This window comes from Tyto alba, unplaced genomic scaffold (assembly GCF_018691265.1).
Source record: "Tyto alba isolate M040663 unplaced genomic scaffold, T.alba_DEE_v4.0 Super-Scaffold_1000006, whole genome shotgun sequence".
Lineage (NCBI taxonomy): Eukaryota > Metazoa > Chordata > Aves > Strigiformes > Tytonidae > Tyto > Tyto alba.
Window position 1 is genome coordinate 3,726,737 of NW_024881272.1, and position 15,552 is coordinate 3,742,288.

The window sequence follows — 15,552 nt, forward strand, 5'->3', positions numbered from 1 at the left end:
GGTGGTTTTTATCGGCTGCTCTCCACCTGAGTCACTCCCAACAGGAAGAGCGCGTGTGCCGTGGGCTGACTCACCCCCAGCGAGGAGCGCCCAGCCCAGGGGAGCGCAGACGGGGGCCCGCACACGCCATCGGCAACGGGACGCACCACCCCGAGGACCTCCTGCCTGCACCCTCCCCGGGGTGGGAGCGGAAAAAAAAAATTAAATGCAGCTGGAGCCCCTGCAGCCGCCCCTGCTGCCCATCCCACTCGCCCAGCTCCGTCCCACCCGCTGTCGCTGCCTCCACGGGCAGGGCACCGGTGCTGGCTGGGGAGAGCCGGGCTGCCCGGGCACGCAGGAGGCTTGCAGGGAGCTACATGAAACATGATGAGCTCACGGGAAGCCTGGGGAGGGGAGGGGGGGGGAAAGGGATGGAGACTGCCTGCTCACCAGCCAGGCCCAGTCTACCAACCCGCAAAAGCAGGGCTCAAAACCAGCCAGAAGAGGTGACTCGCGGGACTCAGAGCCAAGGGCTGCTGGGGGGGGGCCAAAAAGACCCCGAGGACACGTACTCAGAAAGCAGGTCTGTTGGGATTTACCGGGCAAGCGTCGGGTTCAGGAAATCTCCAGACCTAGAAATAGGGTGGAGGCTGGGAATCATTACACACATTTGTCTGCCTTTGCTCCCGAGAGAGACAATGAGGTTAGATGGGTCCTTGGCCTCACCTAGTACAACCATTCGTATGCTAGAAAGAAGACGAGGAATAGAGAGAGAGAGGGGAAAAGTCTTGCCTGAGGTCACTGATGGAGCCGGGATGGAGCTGGGCTCCACAGCTCCAGGTCCCTTAGCATTTTGGTCTCAGGAGTAGCCAATGAGCCACACAAAGACACGAAGGCCAATTCCACCTTGCTCCTCACCTTTGACTTGGAGGAGGACCTGACCACTTCTACAGGGGAAGAGAGAAATCTGAAGACAAGAATCCTCCTAGTCCTGCAAACATCAGGATAGGTGAAACGCCGGCTCACCCACCCGACCTGCAAAAGCAGCCCGCCAGAGGATCACAAGGAAGGATGGGCCCTTGTGCTGCATCACAGCATCCCCCCTACTTGCTGTGGTGGGACACATACCGTCACAAGTGACCGCGAGTGGTCCACGAGCATCTTTAGATGGAATGAAGAGCCCTAACAAATTTGCCCCCAGTCTAAGGCACAAGTTGCCTTTCAGGTCACCTTCTGCGTTAGGGACCAAAGCTCAACCCAACGCTGCTGACACACTGCTTGATTAAGAGCTACTCATCGCAGGGTGATTAACATTTAGGTCCTCATTTGAGGCTCTTACACTGCCCAGCAGCCTCCAGACACTCGTGCACCTGGAGCTGACTCAGAGGGCTTTCCTCCACAGCTCCGGGTGATCTCATGGGAGCAACCAGCCCAAATTCACCACATCTTTGCACCTCCCTTTGCCAATCTTACCTCCTGCCTTCGCTGAGTGAGATAACTCTCTTTTATAAACAGGACTGTTTCCTTTTTTCACGCACTGGATCTTCATGTAGTTCACAACAAGGAACCCACCTTCACAAATGCGCTGGTGGTATGTTGGGTTTTGGCACACAAGGTTGTTTTATCTGTTTGTTTGTTTGTTTAAAGAATTGAGACAAAATCGCTTATGCTGTTCCCACCAGTTTGGCAGTTGTTAGGGTCTACTTATTCCTCTAATGAAACGCACTTCTGCTCTAAAGAACAACACTCGCCCCAAACATCTCTGCTGCGTCCTTCCTACCCACTCTGCTCGGGAAAACTCATCTCCTCCAGCAGCGTTGTCAGTACAGCAGCTCCCTTGGGCCCTGCCCAGCCCAAGTCCTTGGCTGATTTCTCTCTTGGAAGAGCAGCTCTCACCATCAGGAAGCTTTTCCCTTATCTGTCTCCTCCATGTTATCTCTTCTATCTCACCGTTATCACCCCACCTCTTACTTCACTTCTGCAAACAAGGCACTGACACAGCTCGCTCTCCCCAGTCATTTCTGCATATTTACTGAGGTTACTCTTACCTAGTCATCCTCCACCGTCCTTCAAGATCACCCCTGAAAACCACATGAATGTGTGTCACGAGACTACCAAAAATATATTTTCTGGCGCCCTGATTTTCTGTACACACCAGATGTGGAACAAACAGATGCCCACCACCCTCCACAGAGCAAAGGTTGCCTATTGCAACCCATTGCTGCGACAGCACCATTTAGAAAAGGTCTCCTATAAATGAGGTTAACAGAAATGTTACCTTTTTGAGCGATCAGAATTGTAAATGATGGCAGGCACGAAGAGCAGTGGTGCTCATCAGATACTGCAACGAAACAGTTTTTCTTTGCCAGAGAACCCAGGCCTTTTAATGTGCAACAGAAGAAGAGTCCTGAAAATATCCAACGCTCATTCTTCATATCAGAGCTAAGAAAGCTGCTACTGCAGGGAGACCACCGCAGAAGAAGGCAAGTTTATCAGTCCTTGAGGACACGACCATGGCAGAATTAACCGCTCCAAAGACAGTCTGAATCCACATAATAATCTGAATTTTGCTGCTGTTTGCCAGTGGCAAGTGATGGAGGTGTGAAAGCCCCGCAGCAAGTTTTATTGATGTATCCAAGGGAGAAAACTCATTTTGGTGGCTCACGACAGACAAAGGGCACCAGGACGTTGTACATGTCCCTGCAGCCCAGCTCATCCCTGGCAGCCCCAAGCCTCCCTCTGCCAGGGACCTTCTGAGCTGCAACATCCTCCTGCAACTCCGCTCCTGGGCTGCTTCTGCGGGCAGCCTCGCTTCTCCTTCGGGGTTTGTTGAGATCGTGGCTTATCTCAAGATATTTTCTGTTTGTTTGCCCACTGTCTTTGCCACCATGCACCCACCTACTGCCAGCCGCTTCGAGCCTGGGGAGTTTCTCCTCCAGTCCAGCAGTAAAACTCTAACCTGCCTCCTGGGACTTTCTCAGCGTGGAAAATCAGGGATCCTGCCATGCCGATATTGCCAAACGCGCGGCGCAGCGATAAAACCTGGACTTCGGTCTCTCCTCTGCCAGGTGGGTGCCCTGGGCTTCTCAAAGCAGGCTTGGGGCCAGCACGCCTAGCCGCCTTCCCCGTGCTGGCACGGAGGTGGTTCCCTGATACAGCACTGTTCCCAGACAGAGAATCTGGTTTAGAACTCAGGATTTAAAGCGCTGTGATATTATCACTTGATTCTTTTTTTTAAAAAAAAAAAAAAAAACAAACCCAAACCAAACACTGCATGTAAATACATATATATATATGTGTGTGTGTGTGTCCTCCATGCTCAGAAACACACGTGCTTCCTTCAGCAGGTGTGACCCTCTGGTTTCAGGGCTGGTTTTGGTGGGTCTCGAGGTGCGGGCGGGCAGCTGGGGTGGCCCTTGCTCAGCGATGGCCAAACTCCAGGGTCACCCGGAGCAGAGGAGCGGGACACCGGGAGTCACGGTGAGCAAGCAGGGCAGGGCAGCGGCGGCACAGCGAGGAAGGGCGTCGTGTCGTGCCTGGCCTTGCCTCGCCTCTGCCCTGCCCATAGCGGGGAAAGGGTGAGACAGACAGACAGACAGACGGGCGGAGATGAGGGAAGAAGGCAGTGCCATCCCACCGCGCTCCCCTCCCTTCCCCGTGTGCTGCAGCCACAGGGATCCACAGGATTTTTCTTTTTTAAAAAAAAACAAAACAGCATGCCTGATGCTTCTTGGATGGGGGGCAGATGGAAGGTATTGGTTCAGCAGTTGGCTAAATGTCATCTGAGTTGTCCCAGCAGTAGCTGGGGAGCACGGCACACGGCCAGCTCGGCATGGCAGCTGCAGGTCCTCTTCGCCTCCCCCAGACCCACGCGGACACGCGAGCTGCCTCCTCCTCCAGGCAGTCGCTCCCAGCGCTTACCAGCTCCTGGCAATACCTCGTCCTCCCCAGAAGTGAGAGAGAACCTGGCTCAGCAGCCCCACGAGGTCAGCTCCTTGGACCTTCAGCCTCCCCAGGGCAGCCCGTGAAACCCCAAGCCCCCCCCCCCCACCTTCAAGCAGCTCTCCCAGCAGAGTGGGAGAGAAGCACCCCAACGATTTTTACCCTTCTGCCCAAGTCCTTCCATTGCCACCAGCTCGCCGAGCCCTCCTTGCCCCACATCAGCCTCTGGCTTCTCCAGAGCACAGGAGAGATGATGGAGCTTGAACTTGGACGGTGAGAAAAACCAGAGGGAATGAGAGGAGGCAAAAAAACCCAAAGCCACCAGGGCATGGCTTGGTCACTCCTCAGCAAGGTCCCTCCTCTTCCACCCCGAGGCCAAGCTCAGCCCACGCTGAGCAGAGAACATCCGCGGAGCGTACCTGGACTGCAGAAAGTCAGAAGAACACTTTGGTGGCCTGGAAGCAGTTCTCGAGCTCCCTTGGGTCTGCTCCTCCCTGCAGCAGGGAGTAGCACGTTGTCCTTAAAAAACTCCCATTTCAGGCCACGTTATGCAAGTGTTTGAGAGACCCAGCATAAACCTACAGAATCCAATGGCTTCACCTTAGTGTGGGATTTCACCCAGGCTTCACCGGACAAGCACCGATGCAGTGTGGCCTGAAAATAAAATAAAAGGCACAGATTTGCTTCCTAAACCGCGTATTTTAGCCTGAAAATGGCAAGAGGCTCCACGTGGAGCTACAGCCCATGCAAGGTCAGCACCCACTGCCCGATTCTCTGCTCCCCAACCGCTACCTACAGTCCAGCTGGAACATCCGACAGATTTTACCAGCTGGGATTTGCTCAACAGCAAGGCTGGCCAAAAGAAGGAAAAAAAAGAAAAAAGGGGCGGGGGGGCATTTTTGAAAACAAATGCACAAGTGGCAATTATAGTTGAAGAACAAAAAGCTGAAGCTAGACAAACTGAAATAAAAAAAATAATGAAAAGAACTCACCAATTGAGAAGGGATTAGCTCTGATGTAAGTTAATGAGACATGTGCTTTTTCCTCTGCTGAGAAAAATAAAATCCAGTCTGCAGCAGTAAGACGGGTGTGTTTGCAGAACTGGCTGGTCTGTTATCACAGTAATCTGTCCTAACATTAAAAAACCTGTTTAATTTAAGAATAAAATTTATCCTGGGCTCTGGCAGACAGGCCCCATGGAACAACAGAGTACTCTGACTTAATGCAGTTCCCAGTAGAGAAATTTCAGCTTATTTAGGGTTTTTGCTCTTCTTGCTAGGACCTCCATCCTTTCCCTTATGTTCAGCTGAAATCAGAAAGGATTTTACCCTTATACTGCAAAGAAACACCCCCCCACACCCCCCCCCAAATCTCCAAGGCTTTGCAGGAAGACAGTGCAGCCCCAATAGCAGCAGCACCAACAACATAATCTTATTTTTTTAAAGGCCTGGAAAACCAGCAGCATAAAATTCATTGTAGCCATGGCAATGGAGCAGCAGACAGGGTGGAAAAAAACATTACCACTGTGGCCATCTGCAGCCCACCACACGAATTTCTGAATTACTTTTTCCCTTCTCCCACCCCAATCCAGCTCATCTGATTAATTAAGCGAGAAGCGAACCTTACAACTGAAACAATTCCCCGTGAACACCCCCCCCCCCCAAAGCAATACTCAGAAGAACACCAAGGTATAAGGGTTTACAAATATTCAGACTTTATTATAAATAAGAAATACTGTTTTATACATAAAAACTGTGAGTGTTGCATTTTGTTCACCGCCCCAGACAGCAAGACCACAGATTAAGGCAAAAAGCTGGAGTGAAGGCACATACTGAAGGGGCCACAGTCAGGAATAAGGCGATGAAGGGACTGTCACGCGTTGCCCGTGACATCCAGCACTCCACCAGCAGCCGTCACGTCATCACATTACGCAAAGAAATAACTGGACTTATACAATGAATAATGGCTGTAATGCAGTAGTGATTAAGAGATCGCTTATAAAGATTTTTTTTTTTTATTTAAAAATAAAATTCTGTTAAAAACAGCTTGAGAAATTAAAAAAAAAAAAAAAAAAAAAAAAAGAGAAGAAAGCAGGAAACCTTAGGCCTGAGGTCAGCCAGGGCATGCGCGCATCTTCGCATCCGCTCTTCTCACAGCCTTGGCAGAGAGGTGACGCGGTTACAGCCAGCCATCCCACCAGAGCCGCCGGCCAGGACACCCACCCCGGCGTCCCACGCGCGCGGGCGAGCACAGGCAAGCTCTCCTCCAGGTATCAGCTAGGTTTGCAGGCAGGGGGAAAGCCCGAGCAGCTGTAAGGATCTCTAAGAGTTGGGGCCCAAGCGCGATGCGGGGGTTTGCCTAGGGAGCACCCCCTGCCCCGCAGCGCCGTGCCCGAGGGTGCTCCGAGCCTCCCGCAGCCCTGTTAAACGCCCCCAAAATAATCCAGCTCTCCGTCCTCCTCGGCGCTGGGGTCCGGTCTCCCCTCACCAGCGCTACAGCTCCCGAGAGCCCAGCCGCAGAGCCCCCAGCCCCTGCCCCCCTCCTGGCACGGCGTCCCTGGGGACAAGGGCCGGGGCGCTGCGCTCGGGGCTGGCTTCCGGAGGGAGGGCGAGAAACGCACCCACCCAACAGGCAAATTGGTTCGGTTTGTTGTTTTGGTTTTTTTTTTTTTTTTTGCTGATGCCCACAGGGGTGCTGAGGACACGGGAGAGGGAAGAAAGCGGGAGCCCAGCTGGGCGAGATACCGAGCTCTAAGGGAATAATACGGAGAGAAGCGCTATACGGTGCGCGTGCCCCGATGGCTACACAAGGGGAAAGCACATAGAGGAGGCCAGGCTGTGCCACTCTGGAAATATGGCTGAGTATATTTACACCACACATACGCACACACGAGAGACTTCCTCACACTATAATCATGATTTAAAAAAAAACCAAAACAAAACAAAAAAAAAAAAAGAAAAAAAAAATCACATTCACACAAAAAAAAATATAAATTTGAAATAATTAATAGCACCAGTGTGTGTCAGATAATAATTTCTTCCCCGCTACGCAAACGTACGAAGTTGCATAGTGTTTAAGGATAGATATATACTGGATCTCAGGAAGGGGGGAGGGATGCCAGGCTGGAGGCCAGGAGGAACCCGCAGAGGATGCTCTCGTCTCAGAGGAGGAGCGGGGGGGGGCTCCCTGCCGCTCCCACCCAGCACCAGTAAAGCAGCTGGGAGGAGGCAGGGCCTGGGGAGGGAGCTGCAGTGTGTGACATGCGGACCTGCCACCCGAGCCCGGCCTCAAGTCCCTGTGCTGCGGTGGCTTCACGGTGACCGGGAGGCAAAAAGGGAAAAAAAGAAATTAAAAAAAAAAAAAAGAGGGCACCGGTAAACTCCAGCTCTCTCTGCCAGCTTAAAACCCAGGCAAAGGTGAGAGCAATGCTGGGAGATATAAAAATGCCACTGTCCTTCTGGAAAAAGATGGGAGAAAGACCTTTTCATTTCCACCTGCATGCCCCGTCCTTCCCCACCCAAAGACATTTCAGCATGAAGGCGGGAGCAGCTGTCAGAGCTCTCTGGATGGCAGCTCTCCTCTTCAGCAACACTTTTCCTGCTTGAGCAAACCAATCCGTCAGTCGGGCAATTCAGAAGCTAAAAAAAAAAAAAAAAAAACAAAAAAAAAACCAGATCCTCTGGCGAGTCAGTAGCAACAGCTACAGGTGGGAACGCAGCTCACGGCTTCCACACTCCCCAGCCTGGACTACCCGGCAGGGAGCCGCTGACAGACCGGACCCAAAACTTCTGCACAGGCCAGGAGTGGGGCTGGCAAGACAGACCGACCGCTCCACCAGATCCCGTCTTCCCAAAGAGCTCCTCTCAGAGGCTGCGTTTTCCTCAGAGCAACGCATCATCACAGAAAGCGTTTCAGAAAGAGGCTTCGGCTATTTTGTCCAAGGCTACCAACGCTGTCAGATTGGCCACTAGTCAACGGTAAGAAGGAATAAATTCACAGGGTTGGAAGTTGGGAAGGGGGGTCAGGAGCGAGTGCAGCTATACTGGCCATTACAGTAATACTTTGGTAGCCATCCCCTTCCTTCATAGGGACAGAGAGCTCTGGGACCGAGGACTTTACAATTCAGGAGAGAAAAGAGGAGAGAAAGTAGAGTTAGTTTTGCCTTGCTGTATACAGCTCACATGGTTATTTCTGAACCACAGTATAAAGAGTCCGGAGCATCTCTCATCCTTGCGCTAATCAAAGGGAAACTGTGTCTGAGAAAAGGGCAAAGGCAGAGTGCTCAGGAAGACAATCTGTATATATAAAAAAAAAAAAAAAAACCTTTGATGCCCAAAGACGGATATTTAATTTGCTTCTCTTTAAAAAAAAAAAAAAATTAAAAAAAAAAAATAAAAAACCACTTTCAACTTATCCTGATTTGAAAAGAAAACAGTGGCTGCGAGCAGCGAAGAGTTGGGGATTTGAAGAAGGTAATGTGTGTTAAGGCACTCCATAGCCAAACCACCGCTCCACCGCTCACCGGGGGAACAGCCCTCACCCCCAGCGCACCCTTAGGGTTTCTCAATGGACGGGGTGTTAAAGCAGCCAGAGGGCAAGGTCTTCTTGATGTCTTCCAGGTTGCTAATGTCCTTCAGGATCTCTTCAATGTCCCTGTTGTAGGCCTGTATCGCATCATCTTGCTTCCTGGCTTCTCTCTCAAGGAAAGACACTTTCTGGTCCAGGTCGCTCTCTTTCATCTGGTCTTTGGCACTGTTCAGGGTACCCTCGATTTCATTCAGTTTGTTCAAGTCCACCGTCTCCAGTTGCCCTGAAAAGCCAGAAGCAAATAGCAAAGTCCCTTAAAAAAAAAAGCTTTGACGCTCTGGTTTCGGGTGCTTGCACAGCTGAGCCTGTACAGAGACCTCCATTGGGCCACCTCTGCATTAGAAACAGCATTTAAAACGGCACCAACCGAACGGGCTACACCCCCAGTGCCTCAACAACACTCCTCAGCTTGCAGAAAAGCGGTACTGAACACTGCACGATGAGTTTTGGGGCTACCCCGGGAAAGAAAAAAATAACAAGACTCAAAGTCCTTGCCAAACAAGTCCAAGCCCCGTTTCTAGAAGCCAACAGCCCCGTTTGATTCCTTGCACAGCACCAAGAGGGAAGCCAGCACACCGTGCCAGCCACCGCCACTGCCACATCTGGAAAACACTCCAAGTCATACGGCTCGTTAAGGACAGTCTTACCTAATTGATCCAGCAGGTCATTGATGACAGCCAGCAAACTGTTCACAGAGTTCTTCGCTTTTCTTGCGTTGTCTTCTGCCTCCTGGGCAGCCTGCGAGGCCTGCAGGGTGTAAGAAATGAGAGCACAAAAAAAGGCTGTAGGGATGATGAAACTGTTGCCTGCCCTTCTCCCAGGTCTGCCCAAGCAGTTGGCCACACGTGTCCCTGGCTCCTCTCTCCAGGGTAACACTCCCGCAAAGAGATCTTTATCACAGTGCTGGTGAAGACTGACAACCTTCAGATAACCAGTTTTCTGATGATTTCAGGATGGGGATCCCTGACAACTGAGCAGGATTTTGCCGGAAAATTCAGATCAGAATCAGTAGGGCTACAGTCAGGTTTCAGTTAAAATAAAAGGAAAGTGTTACATTAAGAAAACAGGCTCTCAAAATCCAGCAGGGATCCTAAGAGCAGCTCCCTAGCTCGTCTCATGTTTTCAATCCCAATTAAAACTTGGAAGAGCTCGAATCCTGGCTGGACCCAGTGCTGCCTTTGCAAGAGGGCAGTGAGGGAAAAAAGCCTGCGCCACCAGGCCAGGAGGGAGAAGGCAGCTCCTTGCCACTGCTGCCGCTTGCCAGCATTACGTACCATGCCCGCCATCATCATATCCTGCTCAGCATCATCCTGCTTCCGCTTCAGCTCTTTTTCTGCATCCTGCAGCTGTTTCATCATGTCATCCACTTCCCTGGCCAGCCCCGTCACATCTGCGAAGGTTTTGTCGGCTTCGGCTTTGGTAGCAGCAGCGCTCTACAGCCAACAAGGGCAACGGAGTGGAAAAAGGTGGTGAAGGTGCGGAACCTTCCTTCCACCCTTTTCATCAAAATGCACCTATTTCCTATCACGCCACATTCGGCGCTCCCGAGTGGGGAATTCAGAAGACGACACAGGGGGCTCCACCAGGCAACACTGGAACAGAGGAGTTCATGCAGTTACACACCAGTACCTTGGGAGCTTCGGAAGCGCAGGGGACTCACCTTCTGAACAGAACCGGCGATCTTCTCTGCGTCATCTGCTTTAGCCTTGGCTTCCCGGGCATCAGCAGCGGCGTTGCCAAGCGCCAGCTCCGCCTGGCGCGTCTTATTGTTGGCTTCAGCGATGGTCTGGGTGATGGCAGGAATCTTTTTCAGCGCCTCCTCAGCTGCCGTCTTGTTATCATTCACCCGCTTATCAAAATCTAAGAAAAGGGCAACGCAGATTCTTATCACTTGCTCCAGAAGGGCCTTGGGATGCTTCTGTGACCAGGCTACCCAGGCTTCGTCCCCTTGACATTAGAGGGACGAAGAGCAAACCGGGTGCATGGGGGATGATACGCTTGCAGCTCGCCCTATCGCACGCCTTCTGACGCTAGATAAGGGGCTTAAACAAAAGGAGATTTCTAGTCACCGAAAACATTTCTGTTTTTTCTATAAAGACAAAAGAACCCACTCAACGCCCAGGTACTGGCGACAGCACGGCCCATTTAACCAAGTCACCCTACTGCCAAGGGACTCGTCACAGAGGAACCAAAGGACTCACTGCAAGTGCTCCCTCTTTACCTTTCAGGTTGCTGAGGATGGTGTTGGCCTCCTGCAGTGTGCCATTGCCCTTCCGAGCAGCTTCTTCAGCCAGGGCTTTCGCTGCGTCTGCTCGAGCCAAGAGCTGGTCTGCCGTCTAAGGAGACGTGAGAGGTATCACCACATTCTTACCTTTTGAAGGATGACCACCTAAGTCTATCAAAAGCATTGCTCAGCCCGAAACACCAACACGGTTGATCCCCAAGTGGCAGTGCTTCCTCTAAAACCAGGTGAATTCAGGTACTTTTGGAATACTGTCCCTGAATGCAAAGACAACACCACACCTGGCAAAAAACAATCCCACATACCCTCAGTGCTATTGCTTTTACCAGGTTTCTGCATCTCCTCTCCAGGACCATTCTTCAGCATTCTCATAAATAACAAGCAGCGCTCAGATAAGACTGAAGTAAGACCAAATCTTTCACACATCTGGCCAGTTACTTGTTATCCTTTGCTTCTTCCAGGGAACAAAAGCCTGCACAAAACAGAACTGACCTGCTGCTCCGTCTTCCCTTTCTCCAAGAGGTTCTTCACTTCTAGCTCCTTTCCTTTCATGTCTTCTCTCAGGTCCTCATAATCTTTCAGCTTCCTGGCAATTAGCTGATCTAGCTCCTCCGCTTCCTTCTTGATCTTATTTGCTTCATTCTGCAGGTGGAAATCAGAAACAAACCGATTCTGGAATATTAAAGAATTTCTGAAGAGGTGGCAAACCGAGGTAGAGTGTCGAACGGCCAAAGAGGCAGAAGCCATGACAGGTTCCCATCCCTCACAACTACAATTGTAACTTTGCCTTCAAAGCTCTGAATGCCACGAGGGTCAGTGCAACAAAGGACAGAGGCTGCAAACAGTTTCCTGTGCAAGAAAATCTACTGCGCTACAGGAGAGGGAGCAGTTCCGCAGGCTTCAGAGGGAACTGAGATTTCTGCACTTCTCTGTTCGAGCCAAGATGTTTGGCAAACAACATGGTTTTTGTCCTTCAGAGGTTGGGGGAGATGGCGGTTTACACACACAGCATCCTGCATGCAAGTCTCCTGCCTAAAAGCTGAAGTGCACAAGTCTGGATTATTCCTAGACGGACAAAAATTCCACAGACCGTTCTTACGCAGAGAAACATTAGCAGAGCAACGCACGGCATGCCAGCGACCTAGCACGCTGCTGTAATGCTTGTCCTCGTTCATCTTCAGAAAATGCTGTGCGTGACGCTTCCCGCACGTACCTCCAGCCCCGCGGAATCCACGGTAGGCAGGCTGGTGAGGTTCGCGTAGATCTGCAGGGCTCTGTTTCCAGCTTCCTCTGCCTCCGCAAGGACCTTGTTGGCCTGTTTCTCCAGGTCTCGAGAAATGTTCCTTGCTTGATTATACCTAGAAAAACCCAAGGATCCAGTTACACCGCAGTTTTTTTTTGTAGAATTTGAACTCACTAAGAAAGCAGAGAGGGTAAGAAATTGAAAGGCAACCCCCCATAAAACCCAAAGCATGCAACGCTACAGACGGCATCTTAGTTTTAAGCACTGCTCCTGAGCCAGGAAATAAAAACAATTTTCTGTTACTGACTCACTTCTGGTTGAGCTCATCAATATCATGTGCAGTTTGGTTTTCTCCAGCCAGGGTCTTCAGCAGCAGCTGATACGCTTCTGTGGAAGTATCATTTGCTGCCTTGGCTATGCGAACAATCTCATCGGCTTCTTTTTTGTGTCTGGACGAGATTACAGAAGAAAAATAACGCCATTAGAATTGTCAGCCAGTGGTTTCTCTCTTCCAGATTTCAGTCTCTCTTACTTTTCCTTCCTTCACCCACACCTGCGTATGCAGGATGCTGTCTGAGACCATCCCTGCAAGCAAGGCACCGCTCCAGCAGCGCCCACGAGATCAGCTGAAAGGCACCGCTACGGCCGTACGCGTCCCTCATCCACAGGCCTCGTGTTTGCCCTCGGTGACACACAGGCATGCACCCACATTGCCAGCCTCTTACTCAGCAAAGGGCGGGTGCTTCTTACCCAGCAAATGAAATTTTGCTTCCCCCTCCCCTTGCAGGGAAGAGCAGGGCTCTCATGTGGCCTGGGAGGAATGTGTCTTGCCACAGCCTACCTTTCAGCCAGCTTACGGGCCTCTTCTGCCAAGAGAGTCATGTTGTTAGGGTCCCCGCTTGACTCCGGAGGTGTAATGGACTGGAGGGGAAAAAAAATGGAAATCTTTAAGCTCTTTTTTCATCTTTATTCACCTTTAAATATTTCTTGTCATGACCTAAATGTGTCTAACCTATTTCTGACTTCTCTACGTTTTTTTCTTAAGCCCGTGCAGTTTCCACCAGTGGTTACCCCTTAAAAACAAAGGTGCTGATATTTATTCTGGTATTTATTGATTTTACTGATTATTATGTTGATTTCTTTGAGCAGGGGCTAACATACAAACTACAACAGACACCGGTGATCTTCCTTTATTTATTTCCCATTATCTCAGGTAGGGGAGAAGGTATTTCCATAGCCAATTTGCTGCATGAGAGAGAGGACTAGCAGTGAAAGACACTGGAGGGCAGAGGAAGGAAAGGCCCTCTCCTCTCCTCACCACGTGGGATCTTGGCAGCACACTCACCACGTTGTCAGCTGCCACCTTTGCCTTCTCAAGCATATTGGAAGCCAAGCTGATCAGATCCTCCGTGTCCTCCACCCGCACGCGGGCTTGCTCCGCCAGGCTCTCCGTCTCCCGCACCGTGCCCTGGATGTTCCTCAGCCTGTTGAGCTGACTTGCCAGAGTGCTGTTGATGTCTTTGAGACGATCCATCAGGCCCTGATCTACTGTCTGAAACGCACGGTATGAAAGAGAGGAAGCAAAATTAATTACAGCAGGAAGAGAAGCTGAAGCAGCAGCTTACCACTGCAGGCAACACATTGGTAGGTTAATCCCCTACTGAAAGGGGACCAGCAAAGCCGTTCAGTAAGTCAGTCAGCTTGAGATCAAAGTCATCATCAGAATGTGCACCAAATATGAGAAATGAGACGTCATTAACGACTAATCAGACAATCCTGCTGGGTGTTGGAACTGACTCTGATGGGGGTAGTTTGTGTCCAGAATGATGTTTCACCTCTGTCATTGACTTAAAAAAAAGACAACTGAGCTGCTCCTCAGGAGGTGTGGAACATCTGCTTTGCAAATTCTCTTTAGCTGAACTCCTAGGAGGTAAGCAGAGATGGAAGAATAGTGGGGCTGGATGTTATTCCCTGCTTTGGGCAATGGTGGTTACTCCCGAGCCAAACGCAGTCTCCATGGGCGGAATAGCAAATCCACCCCAAACTCCCCCCCAAAGCGAAGGGATGACAAAAGCTGCTAGGATAGAGGCTTGGTGCTCTAATCTGTAGGACCTATGAGCCCCCCAGACTTCCCTAAATCTTTGGACCACCTGGTAACTCCCCACATCAGCATCTTAATAATGAAGTCATAAAAGCACAGATCCGTGCCTCATGACCAGGGGCAAGTACTTCTGAAAAGGTGAGAGAGTTCTTAAGAGATGGAGTACAAGCAGAAGCCTGCAGGCCTCCAAAATGAAGGTTTTTCCCAAATATGTTGCCTTGACCTTGCAGCACATCTTCAGTATTGAATGTCTGACACGTTTCAAAAACATACCACAAACTACACAGCAAATAGAAAACCACAAATAAATGCTACAGGTGCGCACAGATTTTTGCAAGGGTTGGTTTTGTTGCATTTAAACTTGCCTCTTAGCTAAGGAAGAGCAACAAAGCTGGTGAAGGGTCTGGAGCACAAGTCTTAGGAGGAGCAGCTGAGAGAACTGGGGTTGTTTAGCCTGGAGGAAAGGAGGCTGAGGGGAGACCTCATTGCTCTCTACAACCACCTGAAAGGAGGTTGTAGCCAGGTGGGGGTCGGACTCTTCTCCCAAGTAGCAAGTGACAGGACAGGAGGAAATGGCCTTAATTTGCAGCAGGGGAGGTTTAAGATTGGACATTAGGAAAAATTTCTTCACCCAAAGGGTTGTCAAGCCTCAGAACAGGCTGCCCAGGGAAGTGGTGGAGTCACCATCCCTGGAGGTGTTTAAAAAGACACGTAGACGTGGCCCGTAGGGACATGGTTTAGTGGTGGGCTTGGCAGTGTGAGGTTAACATTCGGACTCAATCTTAAGGGTCTTTTCCAACTTAAAAGATTCTGTGGTTCTAAGAGGTGGAAAGAATGATGAAAAACACCACCACAAAACTCAATCCATTCCCTCACCCTTCTCCAATCCCCGCCCTCCTACCCTGCTACGTGGGACTGTTATCCAGGCATGGATGCCAAGCAGGCAGCATAAAGCTACCTCAGCTCCAACTGACAAGAGCTTCAGTGATCATTCCCACTGGCAGGAATCTTCCCAAGCAAACGCAAGCGTTCATGCGCCTCAGCTTTTCCCCAGCTTCATGCAAAGGGGACAGATTTTTCCAAAGTGATCTGAAATCACCAAACCAACTCCCAGGTGAACATCTTTTACTGCAAAGTCAATAGTCTTCTTCAAGTTGCTCTTCTCCATAACACTCAGCAGCTTATACATGAAAAAGAACCTAAGGACAAACCGTTGCCCCATTGCTGAACGTCCTGCTCACATCCTATGGCAGAGGTGACAGCACAAGAATCAATTTGAAGCAGAATTAAACAGGAAAAAATAGCTACTGGCCATCACAACAGCACTTTTCTGAACATTATACGCTTTATGGTGGGATAATTAAGCTTGCCAGCAGGATTTTGAAGCCTTCATTCTGATCACTGATGATATCCCAACAAGAACTGCTTTATCCCAAGATGTTCTGAGCAAGCCGTAAG

General features: G+C 50.5%; 1 protein-coding gene across 1 annotated transcript in view; it reads right to left on the reverse strand.

Moving 5' to 3' along the window:
• Nucleotides 1-5,612: 5,612 nt before the first annotated feature.
• Nucleotides 5,613-15,552, reverse strand: part of LAMC1 (laminin subunit gamma 1) — a 71,991-nt gene continuing 62,051 nt past the window's right edge. The window contains exons 19-28 of the mRNA XM_042785551.1: nucleotides 13,339-13,541; nucleotides 12,835-12,914; nucleotides 12,305-12,442; nucleotides 11,964-12,108; nucleotides 11,243-11,392; nucleotides 10,730-10,844; nucleotides 10,169-10,368; nucleotides 9,783-9,941; nucleotides 9,156-9,255; nucleotides 5,613-8,731 (exon numbers count right to left, since the gene is read on the reverse strand). Of these exons, the coding sequence (XP_042641485.1) occupies nucleotides 8,475-8,731; nucleotides 9,156-9,255; nucleotides 9,783-9,941; nucleotides 10,169-10,368; nucleotides 10,730-10,844; nucleotides 11,243-11,392; nucleotides 11,964-12,108; nucleotides 12,305-12,442; nucleotides 12,835-12,914; nucleotides 13,339-13,541 (1,547 nt within the window). The 3' untranslated portion in view covers nucleotides 5,613-8,474. The remainder of the gene's footprint in view (nucleotides 8,732-9,155; nucleotides 9,256-9,782; nucleotides 9,942-10,168; nucleotides 10,369-10,729; nucleotides 10,845-11,242; nucleotides 11,393-11,963; nucleotides 12,109-12,304; nucleotides 12,443-12,834; nucleotides 12,915-13,338; nucleotides 13,542-15,552) is intronic.